Here is a 26886-nt window from a genome sequence, read left to right on the forward strand (position 1 = left end):
GGTGTTCTTGTTTCTGTGTGTGAGCTTAATGAGTGGGAAAGCCACTGTGGACCACAGCTATGTCATATGCTGTATGCTGTGTGAGCATTGTATTGTTACCACTGGGAGATGAAGGACTTTATAAAGCATGGCATTCAATTGACTGTATGCTAAGCCCCGCCCACTTTAGTTACTGTTGCTATGTCATGCTTTCCCTTCCGACATGGCACATATGCAGTTTACAATGATAATGGTGGCAGATTTACTACTCGAAATTTGTGGTAATTTCTGAAACAATGGGTCAATTTTGCCGGCTGAAATGACAACTGTCACTGGCAGATTTTATTTGCTCTAGCTAGCTAGCTTATTAAGCAAGCGTTAGAGTTATGAGTTTTGAAACAAGAATCTTGCAGAAGGGGTCTTTGAAATGTCAATGGCTACATTCATGTTATCATGCTAAAAGACTGAGGCTAAAGCTGCATGTCCCGGGCTTAAAGTCTACATCCTCACCCAGTGAATGATCCTTGTGGAAGACATAACGCTAAATAAAGTTGCATTATTCTTGCATTACAGTGTAAAGCTAGTTAGTCCTAGCATTATGAATATGATGAGGAAAAATGAAAGATTAGACCGGTATTTCATTTTAACATAACTAACTGGTGTGTTGGCAAAACACAACACTTTCTTAGGTATCGTTGCTGGAGTGTACACTTACCTAACCTTACTTAAGAGCAGGACAGAGATGCTAAAATTGTCCTAAACTCTGATAGCATCCAGGATCGGCTTCAACACAATGGGGAAATACCACACGTTGGATATGGTATTGTCAACCGAGCTTTTTTTTTTTAGCTAGCTAGTTAGCCGTACATGCTAACGTTTCCAGCTTACGTTAGAGCTGTAACTGCTAGCAACACATTGTTTAATCTATTCCTTACACTTTTGCTCTCGTGTTTTTCTTTTTGGAAAGGCTAAAAAAAGACCTGACCCTCCAGACTTTTTATATGCAGTCTATTACTCTTACAGTCCCATCACACCGCTTCAACATGTGGAGAAATCCAAAACTTGACAGGCCTGCCATGTCTAGTTACGGATACTAAGCTGTGATTGGACAATCACTGGCTGGGGGGAGGGTCAATGTACCCGTTATTGGGTTCATGAAAAAGAGTAAAAAGAAAGACAGGAAGGAAGGAAGAAAGACTGGGAGAAAACAGAGTTGAGCTGCAGATTTTCACAAATCCCACTGTTGGGAGTCTTTCCAGACCTCATGTTCCGATGCAGATTAAATCCAGCACACACACACACACAGAATACACATATTTAAACTTTGCCACACATCACACATAAACCCAAACCAGGCTAAGAGTGCTGTGTGTTACGACGCATGCTGTCACACTCTCTTTCTGTGTGTTGGCTGTGTGTCCATACTTGTGTCCCGGCTGATGAGCACAAGTCCCATTTGCCTGCTGTGCTGTGCATTATGCTTGGATGATAAATGCAGTTCCTGTCACAGTATGCTGCTTATGAAGCTGCATGACAGCTGATGAGTGCTCGGTCCATGACTGATTTGATGATGAGAGAATTTGAGAGTTTCTCTGGTTTTTGTACTGTACAGATACATTTTAAAACATTGACAGATCCAACACATCATCTCTTCTTTAAAATGTTTTGTTTTCCTTATTTTTCTCTTAATTCTTTGCCCTCCTCCCATTTCTTCTCCCATCCAGATATGTCTCTCTTCCTTTCTTTTCTAAAGTATTAGTAAAATATCTGCTGTCTCCGATTCCTGCTTACTCCTGGTTCTTTTCCTTAAACTGCTTTTTGACTCTTTCCTTCTGCTTTTCACTCTCTACTATTGCCTTCTTTTGAGGCTCCTCACGACTCACTGTGCATTTTCTGTGTTCTGGCCTGTTTCTATGCCTGTCTACATGTATCTGTCTTTCTGTCTCTACCCTTGGCACGCAGTCTTTTTGCCTTTTATCCCTGGCAACATCCTCTCCTCTGGAATCTGTAGCTCAGGTTACATAATATACATTAGAGAGAGGTGGAGGGAAGGAAAGGTGGAAGTAAGGAAGAGGGGATGGAGGAGGGGAAGAAGGTACCCTGCTGCTCTACTGAGAAACCTAATGTTCTCATCTCTCTGAGCCATTGATGCTTGACACGACACAGTCTGGGTCTTTCTTTTTTGGCCTAAGCTGATCTGTTGTTTGTGTGTAAGTGCAGATTTTGTGGGTATGTGCACTGCATTTACTTACTTTTATTTAATTTTCTTACCTAGGATGTTCAGCTCATTTTCATCTTCAGGAGCGGACATCTGGTCTGCCCGTCCTCTCCTCCCTCATTTTCCTCCTCCCTCTCTCATCCCCTCATCATCTCATCTCTGTCATGATTACACTTTGCCTCGCTGACCTGTGATGATGTAACTACTTTTTAGCAGCTGACTTTACCCTCGCCAAACATTATATTCTCCCATCTTTCTGAGAACTGCCCCCTCTCGGTATCTGCCTCCCACTCTCCCCTTTTGGGCTATTTTTTTAAGGTCTTAATCTTGTTCCTAATACATTTCCCAGCAATAGCACAACAAGGGTGAGGGGTGGGGTGAAAGAGATTGATGGGAAGAAAGAATTTGGGAATGTTCCCAGATGATTTGGTGCTCCAGTTGTATGACTATAAGGACTTAAAAAACAGAGGGGAGAAGCTCTGTTGCTCCTGTTAAGTAATAATTAAAAGCATGATGGCTAATGGCACTTAGCGGCCTCCAGCATTGTGTCCAGACACCATCTTCTAAGTGATATATCAGAGCATTTTTGAGTCAGCTTGTTATATGTTCCTAGCCGGTTCCAGACCTCTGAGTTGCAGCCCATATCTCAGATTTGTTGAGCGTTTCAAATAAGTCTTGTGTTTCCCCCGGTTAGAGAAACAACTGACCAATCACAGCTTAGTAGGTGGGCTTAATAATGGGGACATCATTCTCTACATAGCCAGCTAGCTACCTAGCTACATTCATGAAAATAGTGACAGAAAAATGTCAACAAGCGTGGATGACATCAACACAGCTGTACCGTTTGTTGTAAGTTGACTTACAGAAATAAAAGTTCTTAAATCAACACAATTCTATGATCAGTGTTAAAAATGTAAAGTTAGCTGCTTCTGGCAACCGCTACCGCAGCTTCTGTTGCGACTGAAAATTGGCGGGACAGATAGATCACTCGCTATTGACTGGCTAGAGTAAAACAGGCTAAACAGGCTTCTATGTTCTCTCTTTGATAACATGAGTAAACTTAAGTGCTAGTGTTTTTGGGGCCTGTCGTCTCACTTGTTATCCTCCCACCCGCTCGCATATTTCTGTCACTTAGTCCTCGTAGGTGGGGTTTAGAGGAAGACAGTCACCCAACATGAAAAATAAACTTGAATCCAAACACTCTGTAATTTGGTATTTAAAGAACCCCAACTGAGGCCAACTATGAAGTAACAGGGCATACTTACTAGACTTACACTTGTAGCGTCTTTTTGTCAAAGGACATGTTCTGTATAATTACTAAAAATATTTTTAACGCGTATGAGGTGTCTTGGAAGCTGGGAGATGTACCCGTATTAAAATATTTATATTTTTGTCTGAGATTTTGGTTATGATAATATTGAGATATACTATAGCTTAAAGTGATACAATTGTCTAAATTTATACTGTTTTAGCTGAGTGAAATTAACAGTGAATATGTCTACTTTTTAAAAATCCTCCTGTGTGTAAATATCCTCTGAAGCACAAGCAGTCATCCAACAAATATCACATTATCTGTAATTTTTGTGTATTGGGTCGAAAATATTATTTGATTCTGTTTTTATCATCCAGTCCTGTATAGATGTTCCATTTTACTTGACTAGCCAGAATCACACAGGAAGTAATGGCAGACAGATTATGACGCAAGGGAGACTATGAGGATCAATGTAAAGATCAATGTAAGATTGATAGATTAAGTCACATCAGAGACAGTATACACTCTCACTGATATGAAAAGTGCCATAAAATCAGAGTTGTATTATGCGCTAACCTTAAAATTTGTTCTCCAATGTCACCCCTTAATGAAGCATGAATTATACATGATGTACAAAGTGTTGTATTAATACTTGACAGTGACACCATTTATCCCAAAGGGAACAGGTATAAGGTGCACATATTGTACTCTGGAAAACTGCTTTGGTTCACGTCAATGTTAAACCTTCATTTTGGATCTCTATATATTACACTGAGTTTATAATTTTCTCAGCTTTTCATTGACTTCTTCATCACATAAAGAAGCTAACATTCCTCTGAGGACACACTCCCTGTTGTCATTGTAATTCCACCCCCCAGAAGTCTAAACCTAAACCTGAGACCGTCCCTGGGGAGGTGTGAGCTTTGTTGTAGATCAGCCTTCTGGGTCAGGAAATGAGGTCCCATAACATCAGAGGACTCTCGGCGTGTTAACCTCCTCACAGGGACACAGCGGCATGACATCATCATCTGATCACACATCCTGGCTCAGTTTACTATTTAGCTTTGAATCTGATTGGCATTGACTGCTAGACACCCCTTGGCCTTGGCAACTCACAGTCTTTGCACACATATTCATGAATGTGTGTTTGACTGCAGAGAGAAAATTTCATGTCAAGGCTGTTCAGCTCTTCATCCATGAACACTGATTTTAATCTGCGTCCAGTATTATATTTTTTGTGTGTGTTTGCTCTTGCGTATGTTGTGTGTGTGCGTGTGTGTAATGTTTGTATTACCGTTTGTCGAGGGGAGGGTGGGCCAGGAGGGGAGGAGCTGCTGCTATGCTCTGTTTTGAAGAGGACTGGTTATTATAAAGTAAAGCTGTTTTAATCTACAGACTCACTCCTCTCTGTGTGTGGTAACGGTCAGAGACTTCCTTTATTTTTGCCTCTAATATCAGAAATCCTGCTGGAATTTTTTGTGTATTTTTCAGGGCCAATCTGAGTACTCATATTTGTAATTAATTCACTTTAGTGCAGACTGAAATATCTCAACTATTTGAATCAATTGCCATGAAATTTTGTACAGAGATCCATGGTCCAAGGATGAAGCCTACTGACTTTGGTGATCCCCTGACTTTTCATCTAGAACCACCAGCAGGTTGACATTTTTGTGAAGCTCAGTGTGAAGCTCAGTGTGGTGGCTCTGGCAATCGGCATCTTGGCAGTACCTGACTCTGCCTAACTCCCGGCTAATCCAAAAATGGGCAAAGAGGTGGTGCGTGGGTGGAGCTGAGGCGGGCCGAATGAAGCCTGGTTGCTGCGGCTAGCCACCTGTGACGGCACCCACCTGTCGCTCAAAGCAGCCACTCCTTTATTCATGCATAACTTTAAGCCTTAATATAATCTAAACGGGTGAGATATAAAAATATACCCCCTGTACATTTGTCATGAACTGGGAAATTAGCTATAGAGACCAAAAACATTTTTTGTTCCAGGCTGTAAACATGTTTATTTCTGCTGTAAAGTTGGGTATTTTGGAGCCAACTTCAAGTTGCCATTTGAGGAACTGCAGTTTTTGGCACTTCCACGTTGGATTCATTTTTCAGCCCAGGAGGTTGCTGCTTGGTGGCAAAGTACCAGTTAAAGTTAGCTTATGTGTCAGTAATGTTTGCTAAGTGTGTGAGAAAAAAGTGTGTGTGCTTGTTTAAGCGCAGACATGAGCATTTCGTTCATGCAGCTGGGCCAACAATGGAATATGTTAGAATTGCAGAAATATTCACCAAATTAGAAAATAGCATCCATTGGTGTAAAAGATTTAAACAATTTCAACATTGTTTATAAAAATGTGTTAATACATAATAATGCATAACACTTATAATTCATAGATGTGGCACAATAATTTCTTTTTATTAAGCATAGTTAAGCAAGTTATAGTATTTTCATAGTTTTTAATGATATAACATAATTAACAGCTAAAAATGCTGTAGATCTACATCTTGAGAACTAGAACTGCTGCTATTACCTTCAGAACTGCAGGTCTGAAACTGCTGACGCTGTGGCTCTGCAACTGAACGATATTGTCTGCATCAGGCCAGCTACATACTATATATTTGTATGCTTTAATATGTGTGTGTTTATATGTTTGCTGTTGAATCACTTATATATATATATACACACTATATATATATATATATGCACGAAATAGACAGTCAGATTTTTTTTTTGTTTAGTGGTGTGGTGTGTCTACTTTTCAGACAATAAGCAAATATTTCATAGTCGGAAAACAGTGGAACAGTGGGAACCCCTAACGAGAGAGAGAGAGCTGCCTTATCAAACAGAGTGTGTGTTGAGACATGGGACCTGTGCTAGCTCTCTCATCAAGTATGCAGTTGGAGTCGACGCTGCAGCAGAGATGCCTAATAGAGAAAGCAGGAGAGAGAAGAGAGAGTTAGAGAAAGACTCTGAATACGTCATACCACCCGCTCACTTCCAGCTTCCACTTCTCTCCTCTTTATCGTCGCACTTGCCAATTACTGCTTTTCACACTCGTCTATCTCAGCCTGCTCTTCTTCCGCATCTCTTTCCTTTCACTCTCTACCCCACCCACTAAATTCCTGCACTTGTATCCTCATTCATAGCCCCAGCCATTAACATCCCTCGCTCCCCCGTTTCCACCAAATTGAATGTCATTCATACCTCTCTCTCAATCCCCTGCAGCCTGGAAAGAAGAGCTGTTGAGAGTCTCAGCAGCCCTCCTCACACTGCAGGTAGCCTCCGAGCAACACAGATATCACTACAGTGACATTCACAGCATCTCTTGCAGTTCCTGTTCCCATGACCATACAAGTACTTCCTCTTGGCTGAGTGACATCACAGTGTTGGTCTGACTTGAGCATTTGCAGGAAGCACCAGTGAAAGGTCACAGGCATTTTTCTTTCCAAAAGGTGGGGATTGGATGGTTTTTAAAGGGAGCCTGTTGGGAGATACTGACCACAAAACTTCTGTGTCACGCACACAGAGTCTCCTCATGTCCACTTTCCCACCTCCTCCACTTCTTCGTTCTTGCTTTTCTCACAGACGAAGAACACCCAGTTCCTGCCAAACAGGAAGTGGTCATGATTCAGTGAGAACAGACTATCGTGTGTGTTTCGCTTTGTGTATCTCATGTTGCACAGTCCAGTCAGGTCCAGTTCTCAGTCTCAGTCACTAGTGCAGCAGCACGACCTTCCGTTACCTGTCCTCTAGGATGCAATGGCTTACGTAGATGATTGAAAGAAATGAAGTCAGAACTGAATCAAAGTTTCCTTATGACGTATCAGACAAGCAGCTGGAAGACTGGATGAATCAAAGTGTGTGTGTCTGTGAGAGAGCAATGGAGAGTAGCGATGAGGCATCAACATATAACATGTAGCAGCAGACCAGAGGAGGGGATGAAGCATGCAGCATTAATCACCATCTTCATCCACCAGCCTGTCTCAGAAGCTGACTCACTCTTCATTAGCAATTTCACTGCTGTAAGCTGCTCACTGGTGGCCCGAAAGCAGACTGCAAACCACACTATCATGTCAGTACAAACTACAGTAACTATTTTGGAGCACCTGTTGGAAGCACAGCCAAAAAGTCTACAATATTGAAAGGACTGATGCAACTCCACCTTTTTTTATATTAGATTTAGGGCAATGTGGAATCTGCACAAGGCTACCATTGTGTTCTGATGTGCTTGTTCCACCCGGTGTATACAGGCAATCATTATGATAAACACTAGAAATGTTTTTATGTTGTATCATAAATTGTCAACACCTGCACCATTTTAACACAGAAGCAGACAGCAGGTTTAGCCATTTACGTAGCTGGAACAGATGTTAATAGTCTAGCAATAAAAGGTCATTTAACAACTTAGTTTATGCACTGCCACACTATATAAACAAGAAAGGTGGTGTTGGGAGTTTAAATTTTTGCATAAAATGTTTTCCGCAGCTAAATGTTAATGTGCTTATTAAAGGAAACTGACTGGTCTGCCTATTAAAGTTCGGTATTCACCTGTAGGTTGACCAAGAGCCCAGCACCTTCATACCTCCAGATTGTGGGAATGCATGAATGCAGTGTGTGACCCATGTCTGAAAGTACATTTAGAAGTTTGGATTTGGTTAATGGCTCGCCTCCTTTTTGGCACTTATTTGAGCCACAAAATCCCAACTTCAGGTAAACATGGGTGAGCCTTGGTGAAGCTGAAGAGGGACTTCCTTTTCCTTGCTACAATATTTGCTCTCTGTCACAAAGTGTAGAACGTTAACATTATTCTGGCCATGCTGTAACTACACAACGACTTGGCTTAACGATTAATTGTTCTAGACCAAAAACAATTTCAAAGAGTGCAATTTTCAAATCGCAAGATTTAATGAATAATTTTTTTTTAATTAATTCATTTAATTAATATCTTACTACAATGTGTTAGCGACCTTAAAAAACTAAAGGAATTATTGGACGACCATCAATTTTGGCAGCTTTGATGACAACTATCACCTGACAAATTCTTTCAGCTCCTTAAAGTAAGTTGTATGACTGGCCAAACTACAAAATCAAACTCTTGGCTTGTTAGTGTCTACACTTTTTACACTAGACCAAAGACAGTTGGTCGAGAAAGTAACCTCATCATTTTGACGTTGAAAATGATAGAGGGTTGTGTGTTTTGCTGTTCAAAAAGAGCAACAGAGAGGTAAGGCTTTCTTTTTATGTGAAGAAAAGTGTGTGATTACGCTTGGTACAAATGTCTGGAGTTTAATTAATAAAAATAATAATTGCATTGTTATAAATTTAAATAATAGATTATAAAATAAAGTAAGAATAATTTCAATATTGGTCAGAAAAATCCTAACCAAACTGCAGTCATCTCCTTTTTAGCAGATAAACAAACCTGTATTTTGTGATCAGCTAGCTAAGCTATTTAATGAAAATATGCAGCACATACATATTTAGCTGCAGTGGTGCTATAACAAGTTAAAGCCTATGCAAACTAAAATAAATAATACTGAATGATTTAGGGGGCTCAGAGTGTTTCCAAATTTCTAGCAGATTAGACTGACACAATGATACTGCAGAGGGACATGCCATTTCCTCCTGCAGGGATCAATATGCTTGGTCAGCCATAAAGCTCCAAACACTGGGCCGGCCCTCGTCTGTAAAACCTGATCCATACTGCATATACATACTGCATCACACCAAGGTCAAGCAATGGAGCCATTTACATATAGACGCAGGCACCTTGAACTGACAAACTCACCTGCCAACCAGGCAGAAAATGAACCAGTCAAGTTTGAGCCTCTGTGTGCATGTGTGTGCTAAGTGATTTTTTTGTGTGTGTTTTTGTGGTATAAAGGTATGGATTTTAAAACTGTGTGTCTTAAAACTCGAGAATACCTGTGCTGTTTCGGCCATTTCATTTTGTCACAGACGTGGTCTTGGTAGGTGGTTAATTGAAAATGCCTGTACTGCTGTTACCTTCTCTTCCCCCTCTACACAATGATGTGTGTGCGTCTGTGTGTGTGTGTGTTTATTTGTGTATTTATGTTCTTGTTCACAGCATGTGCCAGACTATCCACCAACATTACACTCACTGGGACACTGAGATATTAGTTTTGGCCTCATTTAAATCTTACCTCACACACAAATTTAAAAGAAACGGCTGAAACCTACAGTTTTTCGGGCAGTAAAATGTCATTGTAACATCATTCTTGTGCTAATTGTCGTGAAATCTTCTGAATGATCTTTGTCAGCTTGTCTCTGTATGACTTTGCCTAATCTGTACTGTCATACTGTGCTGTGTTTTCCTGCTGAGGCAGTCTGCACTGAATCTTCATTGCATGTAGTTACAAGGAAGAGCCTGACAGTAACAGTGATGTCTCGGTACATCTTGCATCTTATAGCTTCTACAGTATGTTAGTGGGGGATGTTAGCGGAGTGGAAAAAGAGCTACTTTTTCTAGCTTTATCTACATACAGTAGATAAATGTAGTAATTTCTGTCTACTATATGTGTGTGTACAGGTCACGGTACAGGTGAGGTGGATTAATTGCAGATTAAAGGGAGCAGAGAAATTATTCCTGTGAACTCGATTGCACGCACACACACATTTACACACTCGCAGTTTCTTGCTGAATCATGACCTTCCTCTCCGCTGACTGACTGACTGACAGATTAAAGCACTGCCAGTCAAAGAGAACAAACAGTACAGTTTGTGGTTACACAAAGACACACACACACACACACACACACACAAAAGCACATACTTTCTTGCTAGAATAGCCTGATGGAAAAATAAATATTGGTACCTCTGCATCTGACTCAGCGTGGCTATAATGAATATCAAGGGGAGTGAGAGGGGAAAGCGGTTAACAGACACAGCTGTTAACACAACTGTGCAAACAAACAGACGTGGACAAGCTTCCCCAGTTCACTGTAACTCATGTAGGTAGTATGACCTGACAAAGGCTGTGATGATATGGATATTTCCACTGCAGTGATAAGACAGCACACTCTGGTTATTGAAACTAATTGAGCACTGGTATCACGTTTGGGGTGAAATACCGGTTTATTTTCATAATGTGTTAATTCCATGTGCCAAATGTATCATACAGTTGGGATACTAGCCTATTGTGAGCAGCTGTGATCAGAGCCTGTAATGTGTGAGCACAGTGCTGGTGATTTTCAATATGACAGGTGTGGCGCGGTGAAAGGTGTCAGTTACCTTGGTAATGTGTTGGAGGTTTGGTGTTCAGCCAAACTGTAGTAAGAGACTGTAATTAAGCTACAGACATACAGATGGGAGACAAAATGAAAGGAAAAACTTGAATAAATAGATGTAGAAGGGTATTAAATGCAGATGCTTCCATACAGGCCATAGAGTTGCAAAGTGTCCCATTCATTTTCAGCATAGACAATGTCAAGTGACTGGTAGCTGCAGTATTTTCAAGGCGTGGAGTGGCATGAAACTCTCCTGGTTGAATCATTAGTACAAACGATGAGCATTTGTTAAAAGGTCAAAGTTACATGCTTGTGTACTTAAAAACAAGTCAAGAACTTATGTACAACTCCCAAGGTGTTTTTTGGTGAGAAATATCCAGTCAGTTAGCTTCAAATTCTGTTACGTCTGCCACTAATGCAAGCAGAAACTAAAGATTACACTTCTCTATCTTAAATGAATTCACTTTCAGATTCTGGGTCCATTTTGGATGAATTTGGTAACCATGAAACATTGTTTTGTTCCTAACTGCAACAATGAAGCATTTTGTATTTGTTACATCTGGGTGCCATCTTCCATGCCAGACTGATGGGAAAAAAACATGATTCCTCAGAAGCAAAACCAAAATAATTAAAACTAATGCCCGTAATGTAAACTTATCATTACATTATCTGAGAGTGCCCTGTGTTCCTATGATGAGGAACACTCAGGATATTAAAAGAACAAAGCTAAGAGTCTACAGCCATGCTAGCAGCTCTGTGAGGCTCTACTTAAGCACAGTGGTGCTTGAGCTAAATGCTAACACCAGCATGCTAACATGCTCACAATGACAATGCTAACATGCTGATGTTTAGCAGGTATAATGGTTATATAAAGTTTAGTGCGTTAGCATGCTAACATTTGCTAATTAGCGCTAAACACAAAGTACAGCTGAGGCCGATGGGAATGTCATCAGTATTAATGACATGAGTCATTCTAATTCATCCTGAGGGGAGCATGAATGTCTCCTTCCACTTCGCAACTCTGTAAGGGGTGACTGAAATGTTTAATGAGTTTGAAAATGATGTGAATCATATGCTATGGTATTTGCCGTCATCACTCTATTGAACACCTATGGGAGCGTCCATCATCCATCACCATCATCAAAACACCAAACAAGGGAATATCTTTTGGAAGAATGGTGTTCATCCCTCCAGTAGAGATCCAGAGATTTTAATTATCACCCATCTGTATTTGTGACAAAGGATGTCATGATGTGGTGGTGATTGTACTTTGATATGCTGCGTGGGGTGTTGATGGATCTAATGAGAGTTTTGTGGAGACAATTCAGTGGGATGGAAACTGGGAGGGAGAGAGAGATGGACACAATAGCTACTAGACGTAGTTAGTTGTCTTCGTAGTTACCGATCTACTTGCTTCATTGTACCGTTATTTATTATTTTAAGGGAGGATCATTTGTTGTTGTTGTTTCTAGAAGTATAACAGGCCACAACATTATCCTTTACAAGGACCTGACCTGCAGTGACACACCTGACTCATGCTGTGTGTGTGTGTGTGTGCCCCCACTAGCTCTTCAGTTACACAGCAAGGACAGATCAAATTGCATCATTTGGGCTCTCTACCATACACTCTCAATGTCTGTCCGTCTCTCTCTCTCTCTCTCTCTCTCTCTCTCTCTCTCTCTCTCTCTCTCTCTCTCTCTCTCTCTCTCTCTCTCTCTCTCTCTCTCTCTCTCTCTCTCTCTCTCTCTCTCTCTCTGACTCCCACTCTTACTCACCCCTGTTGCTCTCATCTCGCCCACTTTGTCTGACAGCTGCCCACCCTTCATGTTAGTGCTCTATCCATCGTTCTTGATCTCCAGACTTTCACTACAGCACAGTCGGGTTTTTCGGCTGTTGTTTGACCCCACTAAGGACAGAGAGGGCTTTAAATGCAGTAGTGCTGCAGCTTCCACAGTTGAGGGTTTTTCTTTGAGCAGAGAGTGAAGTGTAAAAGCACTCAGGCTTCCAGTTTTCAAAAATTGTATGTGCAGCAAATGCTTGACTTGTGGTATTGTATGAATTCTGGCAGGGAAGGTAACAAGGCATAAATAGTAATATAAAGAGGGAGGTGGGTGGCTTTCAATAACTGTTAGTTCTGGCTAAAAAGAGAGAAAAGATGGCTCTCTCCTCTCGTTGCCATTTACTAAGCCCCCGTTCCTGGTGCCTGTTGGTGTTTTGGATCTGAGAGAAGCTTTAGGCTCCATGCCACAGCAGAGAGGCAGATTCATACAATGGAGTCCTTCCAAAAAACACCATCACTCATACACACACACACACACACACACACACACACACAGGTTCACACACAGGCTCACACTCCATCAAACAGTCACACTGTCACGGGCACACGCTTAATTATTCAGTCACTAATTATCTCGTATACCCGGTTGCGTAACTGAGGTTGCTTTTGTGAGTGGAGGGAAGAGGAGACTTGCAAGGAGAACTCGCCGGAAGAGCCAAGCTTTTGAGAGAATTTCATCTGGCCTCGCTGCTGATGCAACTTCTCTGGAGCATCTGAAACTGCTTGAAAAACATGGAAATAAAAGAATATCTATATCTGGTGTAGATGCAAAGATGAGGCTGCGTTCAGATCAGCTTGTGCATACCAAACACGCACACACACACACACACACACACACAGCCATTTGTGTATTTAAATATCCCCTCATCACCATAAATGGATGCTAGCCGGTGATATATGTGCAAGTATACAATGTGATAAAGACGCTGGGATGAGGAGAAAGGATTTGGTGTATATCGAGTGAGAGATTCTCAGCTCCATGGCGACGAGGCTGGGTAGTTCATCCAGTCGGATCTTTTGCTTCCTCTCCTTTTCTCTCCCATCTCCCCATTTTTCGCCCTTGTCTTGCTTTAGTAGTTTGTCGACCTTTCATTCTTTTTTCTGTCATGCTTTTTAAATGACAGAAAAGATTCTTTCTTTCTTTTTCTCTCCATATTATTTTGACCTCTTTTGCTTTGCTTATTACCCTTTGTGTCCCCGCTCTTCTCTGGTGTCTTATCTTCCTCCATTCTTTCCACCTCTACCTCTCCCCTCCTTCCTGCCTGAATCTTCTCCACTCTCACTTCTCGGTCTCAGTGTGAGGCCGAACAAGCTGTGAGGCTGTTTCAGTCAGCACAACTCTTCACAATTGTGCATTTTTAATACGAAACTCAGCTGAAATTTTCAAGACAAATCAATAATGGGGTCAGTATGCTTCGAAAACATGCACGCTCACTTCTCAAGCTCTTTTTTCATTCTTCTCTCACTGTTCATTTATGCAAAGGAGTGCAACACCATGAATGCCTTCACGGTGAGACTGTCAGAAAGTTATCTCCACTTCTACAGTTGATCGCATGTCACCTCTCTCTATAAAACCCTGCCTTCAAGTGTGGCCGTTTGGAACTTTATATACTTGTATACTTTTGCCTGGTGGTCGGATAACATGTTGTTCGAACTACTTGGTTTTAAGCATACCCCAGCCTTAAGAGTCCATATAGATCAAGTAAATTAAAGACATGTCTGTGTGCATTTGTGTGTCTGTGATTGCGTGTAAATGTCAACAAATGCTTGTCATATAAACGGCAATGCTTAATTAATCAGATAACAGTGGACCCTAACTTAGAGGGAAGATAACAAGAAATAATTGGTTTAAACAAGGCCCAGTGTGACACTGTCTGCTATCATCATTGTCAACACTGTGTTTGTGCACACACACAAACACAGACACGTGTGCAGGCTTCTTTCGACCTGACATGATTGGTTACAGTCAAACTTAATCACACATTGTGCACAAAACTGCACCAACATTAGCTTCACATCTGCGTACATAATGGAAAATTCTTCTCCCATTTTTATTTAAAGCAGTTTAATAAAGATTATCTTGCCAAAGGTTTAATTCCTGATTTTCTTTTTGACAGATGTACACATCATGTCCACACATTCACCAATTCAAGCCCAGGCACTAAGAATACACTTACATGCAGCCACGTGATTAATGTGCATGCACACACACAATCACACAAAAACACTCCACTTGGATGCTTTTCATATGTTGACATTTACAGTATTTGCAGCTGAACTTTGCAAAGCGTCACCATGGCATCAGTTTACCTCGGGCTAGCCCAGACCCTGCAGGGTGTGCAGGCGTGGTGGGGCTCAGTGTTGTTGCTACAGCACATGTGCACATCACCTTTCATCAGCACTGGCCACATTCCCCATCCTTAATGCGTCTAAACCAATCTGGGATGCAAATGAATAGCCTGCATGCCCCTGACATCATGGAGTTTCCACTGCTGCGCTCGTCTCACCGCAGAGATAGCAGCTTTGATATTTCACACCGCTGGCTCACTCGCAGGGGTTCCCCACCCACCACCCCTCCTTACCATATATGGACTCTGGAGAGTCGCTGTTTATGTGGAGGGAGGTCATCTGATAGCCGAAAGGTCAAATCGCTAACAGTTCATGTTGAGTAAGAGTCAAGGAGCTTGACTGTAAACTAATGAAATTGCGTAATGTTGGGCACATTTTTGAAGTATTAATGTAAAAGCCGATATTCTGATGGAGCAGCACTTTCTAGATGGAAAACAAGCTTTTACAAACATTTATGTAATCATTAAAGTACAGTTCTGAGTTTAGATTTACTAATGCACACTCTCCTGTAACACTATCCTGTACGCAGTGCTATAAATGAGGTTAGCACCCATGTAGACAGCCAGCTTGATCATTTAGCCAAGTGTTGAATGGGGTTTTTCCTAGTGGAAAATCACAGAAATATCAGCAGGTGTCAATTACACTTTTAAAACTCAGATTTTGTTGTAGGAGTTCTGCTATTGGCAGTATCCTCAGTTTCTTTTTTCATCTTTTTAAGACATGGACTTTCTGGATTGAATGATGAACTAGCTTAACCCTTCAGTTTGGTATATAAAATTGTATTTTAACAGTGTCATTAAGGAAAATACTTACTATTTACGCATCCTGTTGTGTGGCCCTTTTTCTGGTCTTTGGTAAACCAACCGTGTGCAAGCAGCAGAGGAATGCCACATTATTCCAGTGGATTACTTCAGAGGTTTCCTTTCCTGTGGTGTATCTCCACAGCTGTGAGTCACATGTCAAGCTTTTTCTTGAATATCAAAGTGTTTGTCAGGTCAGTCATGCAACCTAATACCATTGTTGGACTGAGCATCTTTGAGCATGCAGGAAGGAACCGCCTACATGTTTGACCAACATTCCTCTCTGCGCTAGCAGCTGGTTTAATTCTTCTCCTATTTTAAAAAGGCTTGTTTGTGCAGAATTCCCTGCATAAATGGACACAGAGAGGCAAACATGACTAACAAACGCTTGAACTCACAGTTTGCACATATCACAAGCGGATAACGGGTGTTCGACACAGTTTGTTTTTGCCGATTTGTTAAGTGGGGTATGATACCTTTTAAGACCAGGACTCAAATTTTCCATCACACACACATGAACACACACAGCCAGCAGAACAAGGTGATATGACACCTCTAACTTTAGTCTCCCCCTCTGCTGCTCTGGATAATCCAGTTAGGATGTGCTCTCTGGCTATCAGGAGGTTTTAAGCTTCCTTGCTTCCAGCTGGAGGAAAAACAGACTCCAGGCTCCAGACTGGCCTGGTCTGGCCTGGTATCCTGAATAAACCTTTGTCACATAAATACACATGATACATACACTCTAGGATCTCCCCACACACGCACACAGACTGCAGTACACCCTGTCAGATCTCGTCTTTGACAGTGTGTGTGTGTGTGTGTGCAGGTAAGTTAGTGAGCGCGTGTGTGTGTGTGTGTGTGTGTGTGTGTGTGTGTGTGTGTGTGTGTGTGTGTGTGTCTGGCTGATGTCACAGACCAAAAATGAGAGTAGTGTCCTTGATGACAGCCTGGCAACTATAATTGTCGTGACAACCCCCAGGAATGAGCTGTCATGTGACACCCCTTCCTCAGGGCTGAGTGCATGGAAAAAGATAACACATACACACACACACACACACACACACATAGCTTTGTCAGCGGGGGGAACCCTTTGGAAACAATGTCTGGCATGCTTGGGGATTTGAAAGGGGAGTGCAGGAGTGATTTAACCCGCTCTGAGAGCGCCAAATCTGGGCATGAAACGAGGCCACAGACCCTCATTTTCACCATAAACTGAATAGTAGATGAAATGCTCGTACTTGTTTCCATAAAGGATGATACCACCATTTTTTATGGTTTTTCTGACCTGTTTCGCAATGGAAAGAATCTTCAGTGTCCTAGTCATATCTTGACTAGGACTTGACTAGGATCTTGACTAGTCAAGTCATATCTTGTTTGTCAGGTTGCATCTCCTCCATGCAACATGTATTTTCCAAAGCTGTTGCTTGCTTTTGGCACAAGTAAAGTAAGATTAAAGTTATCTAAAATAACCTGTTGAGCCCATGTAATTCAACCCTGACATATTCTCTCATATTCCAGCCATCCATAAAGAAAGCGTTCAACTATTTGAGTGTGACAAGCAGCGCTGACATATTTCCTCCCTTGTTTTGAAGCCAAAGTCACAGGGAGAGCCATCAGGGGACGGCACGGTTCCAGCGCTCTGATGTCTGTCAGAACACACACACACACACACACACACACACACACACACAAACATTTGCCTGCATAAGCAGCTAACACACTATCACTGGTGGAGTGTATTTGGCACAGGGTTCTCCTGCTGTACAATGTTTTAATGTATGCTGCTTCTCTCCTTGTCACTTCTCGCATCTGCTGCCTTTCAGTTGTCCATGTATGTCCATATGTGTGAATGAATGCTATGAGTGTACAACATAAGGTTTCTACATGTACTACACACACACACACACACACACACACACACACACACACACACACACACCTAAATAGGTTACAAATGTGTTGTTTAGTGTGTGAGGCTGCTAGCTGAATCAGTCTTAAGCGCTCGCACACACACATGGCACTTTTCGGAGGCTGGTAATTAGTAAAAGCAGTAAGGCGATAACAAGCGCCAGCCACACGTTTGCAACAGAGGTGTCAATGCCAACGTGCTGCCCGGAAGACACAGCCCCACCTATCACACACTCTCCCTCCTTCCCAGGCAGATACCCTTAAACACAGATGTACACGTACACACAAACAGATTGTGTAGATTAATAAGTACACGTTAATATAATCGTTTCCAGGGGTTAACACACATGAACGTCACCTTTTGCTGAAACAGAATATGTGCATGAAGATAGTGTATATATCTCCCCCATGCCCTCCTCCTACTGCTTCCCTCCCCTTTTTTCTTTTGCCTGTCTCCTCCACCCACTCCCCCTCCTCCATCTACATGATCTATGAGTCATCTGATCCAAAAGGTGAGATGCTGCATTCAGTATGTTATTTTCATCTTGTCTTGCCACACGAGAGGCTTAACTTTTCTTTTGTCCTCTTTTTATTTCCCTCCTTGGCTTTCATCCATCTGTCACCCGTTGACGAGATACAAGTTGAAGCCTTGTTGTTTGTGATGGATTTTGTGCAGTCTGAGGTCATGTCAGAATAGGCTGCTCCCCTGAACACACTTTATATATGCCCCATATGGTCCTCTGAAGTGGGAGGTTTCCATCTCTGCTCGCTGCTCAAAACAGCAGCTTGATCAAATAGAGACTGTGAGTGTGTGTGTGTGTGTGTGTGTGTGTGTGTGTGTGTGTGTGTGTGTCTCATCAATCACAGGAGAGGTGGTCCCAGTCATAGCAGCCTTGTTGTCATGATAGGAACTTGCTGTTGTTGCTATATTGATTACACCATTGTTTACTCATACTGAAAAACGTATTGGGGATTTGAGTCATCAGAGACATATTGGTTTCAGTCTCCCCCTCTCAGTTCTTCCACTCCTATTTCCTCATCTCCCCCCTCCTCCTTTCACAACCTTCTTTCCTCTCCCAACATGTCTCAGGTTCTTTCTCTCTCCTCTATTTTTCTTCAGGTTGTGGAAACAGCAGTATGAGTGGCGACATGTACAGTGCCGGGTACCACTCCATCACCAACATAGACTACTCCTCAGTGTGCATCAGTTCAATGAGTGCCAGGTACAGCGACTGTCCGAGTATGACCTGGCATCAGATGGACGTGAGCCAGCTCTCCTTCCCTGATGCGTCCTTCGATGTCATCCTAGAGAAGGCCACGCTGGACTCCATCATGGTGGAAGAGAAGACACCGTGGGAGGTGTCCCCTCAGACCGCCTGTTTCATTCACAAGGCACTCACAGAGGTATTGTTAAAAATCTATGAATCCTCACAAGGGTGGAATATTTCTTGAATTGAGATCTTGAGTTTAATTGGAAATACTTGCTCCAGACACCGGGATCTTTTTGCATAAGCACACTTGTGTCTCCGGTTTGTTGTGCGTCTGTGTGTTTGCGTACTGAAACAAAGATGCCAAACCTCAACTGTTCAACCTTCAAATACCATTATTACGGTAATGTAAGTAGATCAACTTTCAATGCTAAAAATGGCACCTTACAGCTCAGCTGTGTCGCAGAATTTTAGAATCAGTGTGAACAAAGCAGAGTACAAAATCTGTAAATGAACACTGTGGCCTACAAGTGGCCCAGTCAGACATGCAGGCTTTCTCCCCCCCTCCCCCAAGCCGAGTACAGAGCGGCATTCAGATGTGCATTAGAAAGCACAAAAATTTTAACTAAACATTCAAGAGCAATGATACCGAGCCTCAAACCACTGAAACAACAGGCCAAAATGGCTCCATGTGACTCATTTTTCTTTGCTGCCACTGCACCTGGTACTGATCTCATGGCCTGTGAATATCCCACACAAGCCCATTAGCTCTCAGACTCAGGTCTGTGATTTGGTTTAGATGGATGGGTCTGAGCCAGTTCGGACCCTAAGAAAAGAAGACCCAATTCCTAAAGAACCTGCAGTTAATTTGACACAATTTTGTTCAGGTTCCAATGTCTATAGTTGAGAATAAGTAGTTAAAACACCTTTTATTTGCTAAAGCACTGCCTCCAATATGTTTCAAACCTGTTCATATCTGTTACCATATCCTCCAGACATAGAGTAGTTTATTCTAAACAGAATTTGGGACAATCTCTGCTTAAAAACTAAACGTTTAACTCCTAACAAGTAAGATTCAGCAGCTTCCATAACATGATTCACTTATATACTACAGGAGTTGGAAGATGTTTTTCTTCTGGAAAAGATTGTTATTTTCTTGCATGACAGACAAAACAAAAAGCCTAGTTGAAATATATACTGTAGACTGGTCCAGTTGTTCTGATCTGTCCTCTACCTGTCAGTGTTGTACAAGCCACGAGAGTCCTTATACGCCTACTGTATGATGATTTGAATGCTCTGAGTTTATCTGTAAATTACTTCTCTCTGACAGTGAAATCGGTAATAGTGGCACTTTACATTTCCACTCCATTTCCACAGCACATCAGTTGACTTACATGACGTCGAGTGCCCTTCAGCTGCTGGCTGCAGCACTAACCACCACTGTGTCAATAACAGTGTTTTGGCCATTAGCCATGCTTAACCTTGACACACTAAGACGAGAGAACACTACTATCAACTGAAGGAGGTGACTTCCGAGCTCTGAATGGAGAAGAATTATTCATGATGTACTCACTGTCACATTTGGAGCACTGCTAAATCAGTTATAATTCAAAGTTTAGTATGTAATTACAGGTATAGTTTAGGCTCAATACACAGACTGAATATATAATTACAGTAAATGCAAGAGTGGAAAAGGTCAGATTGTGTGAATCATTTTAATGGAAGCAGGTGGTAAGGACTAAGTGCAACTAATATTAATGCAAATTTAAACTGAAAACTGTTTAATGCTTTTAACCAGATATTTTAAAATTTTACATAAATGAAAATATTATGGTGCTTTTCAGTTGAATATTCCACTGAAAATGTTGCAGTCAGTAGGCTACCAGCATAGTGTTTATGCTTATAATTTGGCATTAAGTAGTGTAGTGAATTAGTGCTGAAAAGATTAGTCAATTATCTGATTGATAGAAAATTATGACAATTTAGATAAGCACGTGCGTGAGCATTCACAGCATTTACATCCTGCTGCTGCTTTCACTCTGATGGCCAGTTGGTGGTGGTAACGTGGAAATAAACGTAGTAATGTGCACACAAAGGCAAGGAAGAAGACTTTAAGCAAGCAAACAATGCATGATTAAAAATGTTTAAAGAATCAGCTTTGCAAATGTCACGTTCATCAGTTTTCTTGAGAAATGCTGAATGTAAACATAACTCCACTTATGTGTAAACGTACTTTATTTGTCGAACATTATTGTCATTCCACTCCCTTATGTGCTTGCACTCACTGCAGCCAAGCTGTGTCCTTCTTTCTTTGCTGTTAGTTTGTATTACTGCATGGCGAAATAACACAATCAGTACTATATTTATAGCTATAAAGTTTTAGTATTAACTGAATGAGAGGTCAATTCCACCCCTTAAAGTGGCCGGACATTCCAGAGCTTTTCGATTTGTGCTCAGTTGCAGCCCGAATTACGTGCTAGTTCGAATTAGTCTGAACTTGATTTTTTGAGAAAATGATAGCCCTAATTGATACAGCTTTGTGCAGTCACTGGGTAAAATACATTTGCATGATGCATTTATCATTCCAACAAATGGTCATCCTTGAGAGAAGATGATGCCTGAAAGATGTTATCAGACTGAAGTATTTAAAGAATCTTCACCCCAAGTGAGCTCAGATTGTAATGCTATGAGCTTAACCAGGGACAAGCTTGTCTCAAGAAGTAAACAAATGCACATACTGTGCTGTATATGGGCCAAGTTTTTAAGGACAGCGTTTGACTATAGCAGTACACACACACATACACACACACAAAAGTAGCAGAAGGAAGTATTAAAGAAGGATCAGCGAGTGTGTTTGGGGGACAGATGGGAGGATTTGACTTCCTTTCAAAAGAAGTGAAGCTGAACTCACGAAGCAGACCCTGTTTAAAAGCCATTACAGTAAGAGAGTCGAGTTCCATCTCACTCGTCATCACCTGCTTCTCTTCACACCATCTCTTCTTCTCACTTCTGCCTCTCACTCTGTTTTTCCCCTCATTTCCACTTTTGTTTCTCTCACCTGCTCTATGCTCAGGGCTGTGTGGAGACGGTAATGTGTGATTGTGTTCATGTTGTCTTTCTGCTGCATTTTGAGTGTTGTGCATTTTTATGTGTGAAAATAATGGTGTGTGTGTGTGTAATCACGGAAAAGTCAATAGTCCTCTGCGCTGGTATATTTTTGCTCTCTCACTGTGGCTTGTATGGGTACAGCAGTCACGATTCCAGTTTATGTGCGTGTATATATCTTTGTGTTTTGCAGGAATGTGGGAGGTGGGTTTAGAACCTACTTTAATTTCTTACAAAAAACAACGAAAGAATAAGGGGGACAGAGAGAGAAAGAAACGCGAGAAGGAAGGAAAGAAAGAAAGAAAGAAAGAAAGAAAGAAAGAGCTCTGAAGAAACAGGAAAATGGCCTGAGTGATGAAAAGGGAGGAGATCCCTGAAGAATCTTTTGCTGAATTCACACACGAAGAAGGAGGGATTGAAGTGAAGGGGAGAAAGAGGAGAGTGTGAAAAGGAGGAAATTGCATGACAGCACAGGAGAAATAGAAAAGGGGGGGGGGACAGAAACCAAGACTGACAGAAAGCTAATGAGCAGTGCGCCAGTGTGAGACTGATGGGAAGAAGGCAGCAAAGGAAAAGGAGAAACAGGGAGTGGAGGGAAAAGAATGGACCACACTTTAATCTAAAATCTGCTTTGAGAGTGTTTCCTAACAAAAGCAATTGTGTTGAGGTAAAAAACTAAGAAATATACTGGTATCAATGCCACTTTCCATCAAAAGACCTTATTTCATGCCAGCATGATAACAAACCATGCAATTACATTCAGTATGTTGAGATAACAAGGTACAAATGCACAAACCTGCACTGAACAAACAGATCAAATGCAGCAAAAATCTGAACTCCAAAAACATCTTCACACAGTCATCGCTGTTCTCTATCAAGGACACACTGTACATAGAATCATGGCACAATAGGTGTAACAACAAATACAGTTTTATTTTTGTTGTTAACATGCACACACAGACACACACACACAAACAAAATCTCACAGTAGAGGCCATGGTGCACTGAGGTGTGAAATTTATTTCACAGCTTGACATGCTCTGTGAACCACTGTTACTGTTGCTATGGAGACTCTTTCGTTGGATATCATCTAAGACTAACACTTGTAATTGCTAACCTTTCAGTCCTGTTTAAAGCAGTAAATATAAATCTGTGGTTTAACATGATACTTTATTGATGTACGTGGAGATTCTCTCTGTTTTCCTCCTTCACTGGGCGGTCAAAGTACAGTCAGCTGAAAAATAGTGTCCCTGGAGTTGGTCTGGTTTTATTTTTATTTTTTTTGCTCAATGGCACTGAAGTGGAGGTTGTTGATAATGTAAGGTCTAGAGTTTTAGTCAAGTTTACAAGTTTGGTAATTCTGCATAGTGTCAGTATATCGGTGAGAGAATCTAAGTTAAAGCCAAGTCATTGTTGTGTGCAACAGATGAATGAACAACTTTAAATCTGAGAATTTAAAACTGTGTTTTGTGCAGACCACTTTTTTATTCTCAGAAATGTAAATTTTTCTCTGTAAACGTTCATGGTGACCTGCTGTGTTACAATTCAGACTCTTCAGGGTCTTGAAAATCATTTGTCACGACCAATTCAGGGTTGTAGTCAGGCTTTAAATCATGTAGTTTGCTCTTGGCTTAAAGGATACAACTTTCAGCATAACAGGACTACATGATGTGTCAACATGCGCTGCTGGTAAAGCTCCCACAAAACATTTTGACTTGTCATTGCAGGAAAAGAACAGGTCTAACTACTAACATTAATGGTGGCTCCATTTCTTTTATTAGTTACACGTGTGTTTGACATGTCAAACTTCCAGTGAGAGAGGTCTATTCACATATTTTCAGAATACGGCATCATTTTTATGTAACTTTAACTAGGACTACATACCTAAATCTGCTGCTTTTCAAATAAAGTGTGAGTTTTTGGGACAGTTTTTGCATCATGCAAAAATCCCCTAGAAGACCAAGAACAAAAGTACAGTGAGAGTAAACAGTTGGCATTTTAGGACTTAAAATTGAAAATATAAATTTTAACATTTGAATACAAATCATTTTACAATTTTATTGACCTACATCAATACATTGCTCTATTTTTTTCCTTTTTAAACCTTTGTATCCAATTTGCACTACTTTGTCAGTTATTTATTTTTTGTTTAAAAACATTTGACACAGATTGTGACCGAGACTTTATTAGGCCCATCTCACACAGTTTGACATGCAACAAACTTGTAAAGTTGTTGTTATCACACAGTCTATAGCCACCTTTAGTGAATTTGAAGAGCTTCAAGGCTCTACTTAAGCTTATGTCATGTCTTCTCCCTCTTTTTCCTTCTGTAAGTTTCCCTATGATAGCTGATACTGAGTGTGGCAGGAGACCTTCTCCTCTCCTTTTCCTTCTTGGTAATGTTGCATAATTCACGGGATACCTATGTTACCCACCGCATGCAGCCAAACTGCAGCAGTGGCTGCTCCATTGTTATTATGCACCCATCATGGTGGAGAGGCTCATGTCATGATATCATCCTGAGCTGGTTTAATGCAGAGAATGAGAGACGTTCATTGACAATGATTGGTTGTCCCTGGCTCCTGCTGTGGAGAGTTCTCCCCTGCTCTATTACTGGGAAGCTTGGGCGCCTGCCGGGAAGACGGCCCCAGGGGAACATTCATCTTAGGACACACACAGCATACACACATAGATGGCATAGCAAGTCATGCACGCACGCACACACACACACACACATAAGCTCTAGTCTTATTTCTTAGTTTGTGAAATATATACTTGTAGTGCTAAAATAACATTGAACACGTGTGTGTGTGTGTGTATATATGTGTGTGTGTGTGTGTGTGTGTCTGCATCTTGATATCAGCATGTTTTCATTGCTATTTGAACCTTTTGTGCCAGGATAAAGTGGATTACACCAATCCACTTTATTGTCTCTCTCCATCTCTCGTTTTTCTGTCTCACCCCTTTCCCTGTTCTTGTAAAAGGTGAAGCTTAAAAAGAGACTGGAAAATGAAGTGCAATTTGTAGGCTTCTACTTAAGTTCTGACATTTTTAACATAGACTCAGTCCAATCTAGACTTGGGAGTTTCTGCCAAATTCTGATTTTAGCATCCTTGCAAATATTGGGCTCCAAGTCCTATTAATGTGTGACTTTTATGATTGTATGTATTTATTTTGCTATATAAAACATGGACATAAAGTTTTGAAATTTCTTAGAAACATTGATTTGATCCTTGTTATATTTGAAATGGTCCTCTGATCCTTACCTATGTAGTGTAAGCGTTGTCACAGAAATTGTCAACAGTAAAATAAAGGGTGTTATATGTAAAAGATAATAATTTGCAACAGTTTTTGATTGCCATAAACAGAAATTTTAAAAAGCTGTGGTCTCTTTATTTGCAAATGTGGCCACAAAAGTGCAGGCTTGTGGCACGGGCATGGGTAGCAACGCCAAAATGAGCTAGTTTAATACCAAAATTTTACTGTGCAACCAGCTCTGTTCAAACATACCACAACGTGTACCACCTCAGCCATCGTGGTGAAGGCAGGCACCGCTGAGCCTCAAAATAAGCAAATAGGCACAGGTGAACAACACATTGACTTGAAACCAATGACACTGGGAATTCATTACGAAAAAGAAAGTTTAAAAAGTCATTTAAGGATACATCAGCTGATAAGCGTTTTTTACATAAACACACGTTTAGAAAAACAATGTTACGGATTTGGTTAGAATTACGACTAATACAATAAAAACTAATAAAAAACAAACTTGAACAGTTAAAAATAAACTTGTCAGTGCTCTCTGGTGGACAACTATATAATGCGACATGTTTCTAAAATAATTTTTTATTCTTTGTCTTACTTCGATTTGAGGATGATGCTTTGGGAGATGTAAAGTATAATGTTGCCATGGTGTCAGTTAGTTAGCTGTGGGCTGCAACTTGAGCCCTGATTTTGTAGCCTATATTTGTTTACATTTTGGCAAATTGGCACCATTAAAAGTATGCTGAACTATTAGCACTTCCTGTTTGCATTTTGCCCATGGATGTACAGACACTGAGTTATGAAGGAGTGTGAATTTTGACACGATTTTTACTTTAATTGCCTTTCACCTAATTTAGTATCTTTGCCTCATGTGATGTCTCTCCCTCTGAGCACCCGTTCAGCTCTCCCGCACCTCTCTCAGTTTTTGTCTTAGTGGATAAAAATTTATTTGGGATTCAGTAAGTCTATAAATGTTTAGGAAGGAAGACGTTGTTAGTCCCAGCAGCTAAAGTGATGGAGTCAGTAAACTTTCAAACCCAATTAATGTTTATAGCAGCTGAAGTATATATTTTACGTCATTGCTTGTGTGTTTGTGTTTATCTGCAAGCCTTGTGAGCCCTTTCCTCCCACATACATGCAAATATATGCTGTTGTATTGGTGTATGAATATGCATGTGCATCCCAAACTGCAGATTTGTATATATGTGTTCTCGTGTGCTTTGGTGTGTTTGTGTATGAGTTTGTATATGTGTATGTGTGTGTCTGTGTGTCAGAGGATGGACTGCTGAGCCGAGGCCTCCCAGCTCTCCAAAGATTTTCACACCGCTCAGGCATGATCCTCTGCACGTGCTCAGTCACACATACACTTGCCACTCACACTAGCAGATGACCTGCCCCACACACACACACCATCACCACCACCAAAACACATACATGCACTGTATAATATATTTATTTTATACAACATTTAGTGTATAGATATTTAATATCACAGTATGTTGGTGTTCCTCCAGTGGTATCTGAAAATTTAAGTCATTAGCTTCAGCCAGTCTACTTCTTTTTTTGTTTTCAGCCTGTGTGAAATGATGTCTGTTTTTAAAAGGCATTTGTGAATAAAGAAAATTTCCTCTTGTTAATGATGAATTTAGTGAGGGAAAGTGGATTTGAGACAAACACAAATGCACATGTGCTTTCAGGATCTTCTGTCCCAGTTTCATCCCAAG

At 41.0% G+C, this 26886-nt stretch overlaps 1 protein-coding gene across 1 annotated transcript in view; it reads left to right on the forward strand.

Annotated features, from left to right (window-relative positions):
* ece2a (endothelin converting enzyme 2a) overlaps positions 1-26886 on the forward strand; it is a 74026-nt gene that overhangs the window by 19883 nt on the left and 27257 nt on the right. The window contains exon 3 of the mRNA XM_044219364.1: positions 18706-18989. Coding sequence (XP_044075299.1) covers positions 18706-18989 — 284 coding nt within the window. The remainder of the gene's footprint in view (positions 1-18705; positions 18990-26886) is intronic.

Source organism: Siniperca chuatsi, linkage group LG13 (genome assembly GCF_020085105.1).
Source record: "Siniperca chuatsi isolate FFG_IHB_CAS linkage group LG13, ASM2008510v1, whole genome shotgun sequence".
Classification (NCBI taxonomy): Eukaryota; Metazoa; Chordata; class Actinopteri; order Centrarchiformes; family Sinipercidae; genus Siniperca; species Siniperca chuatsi.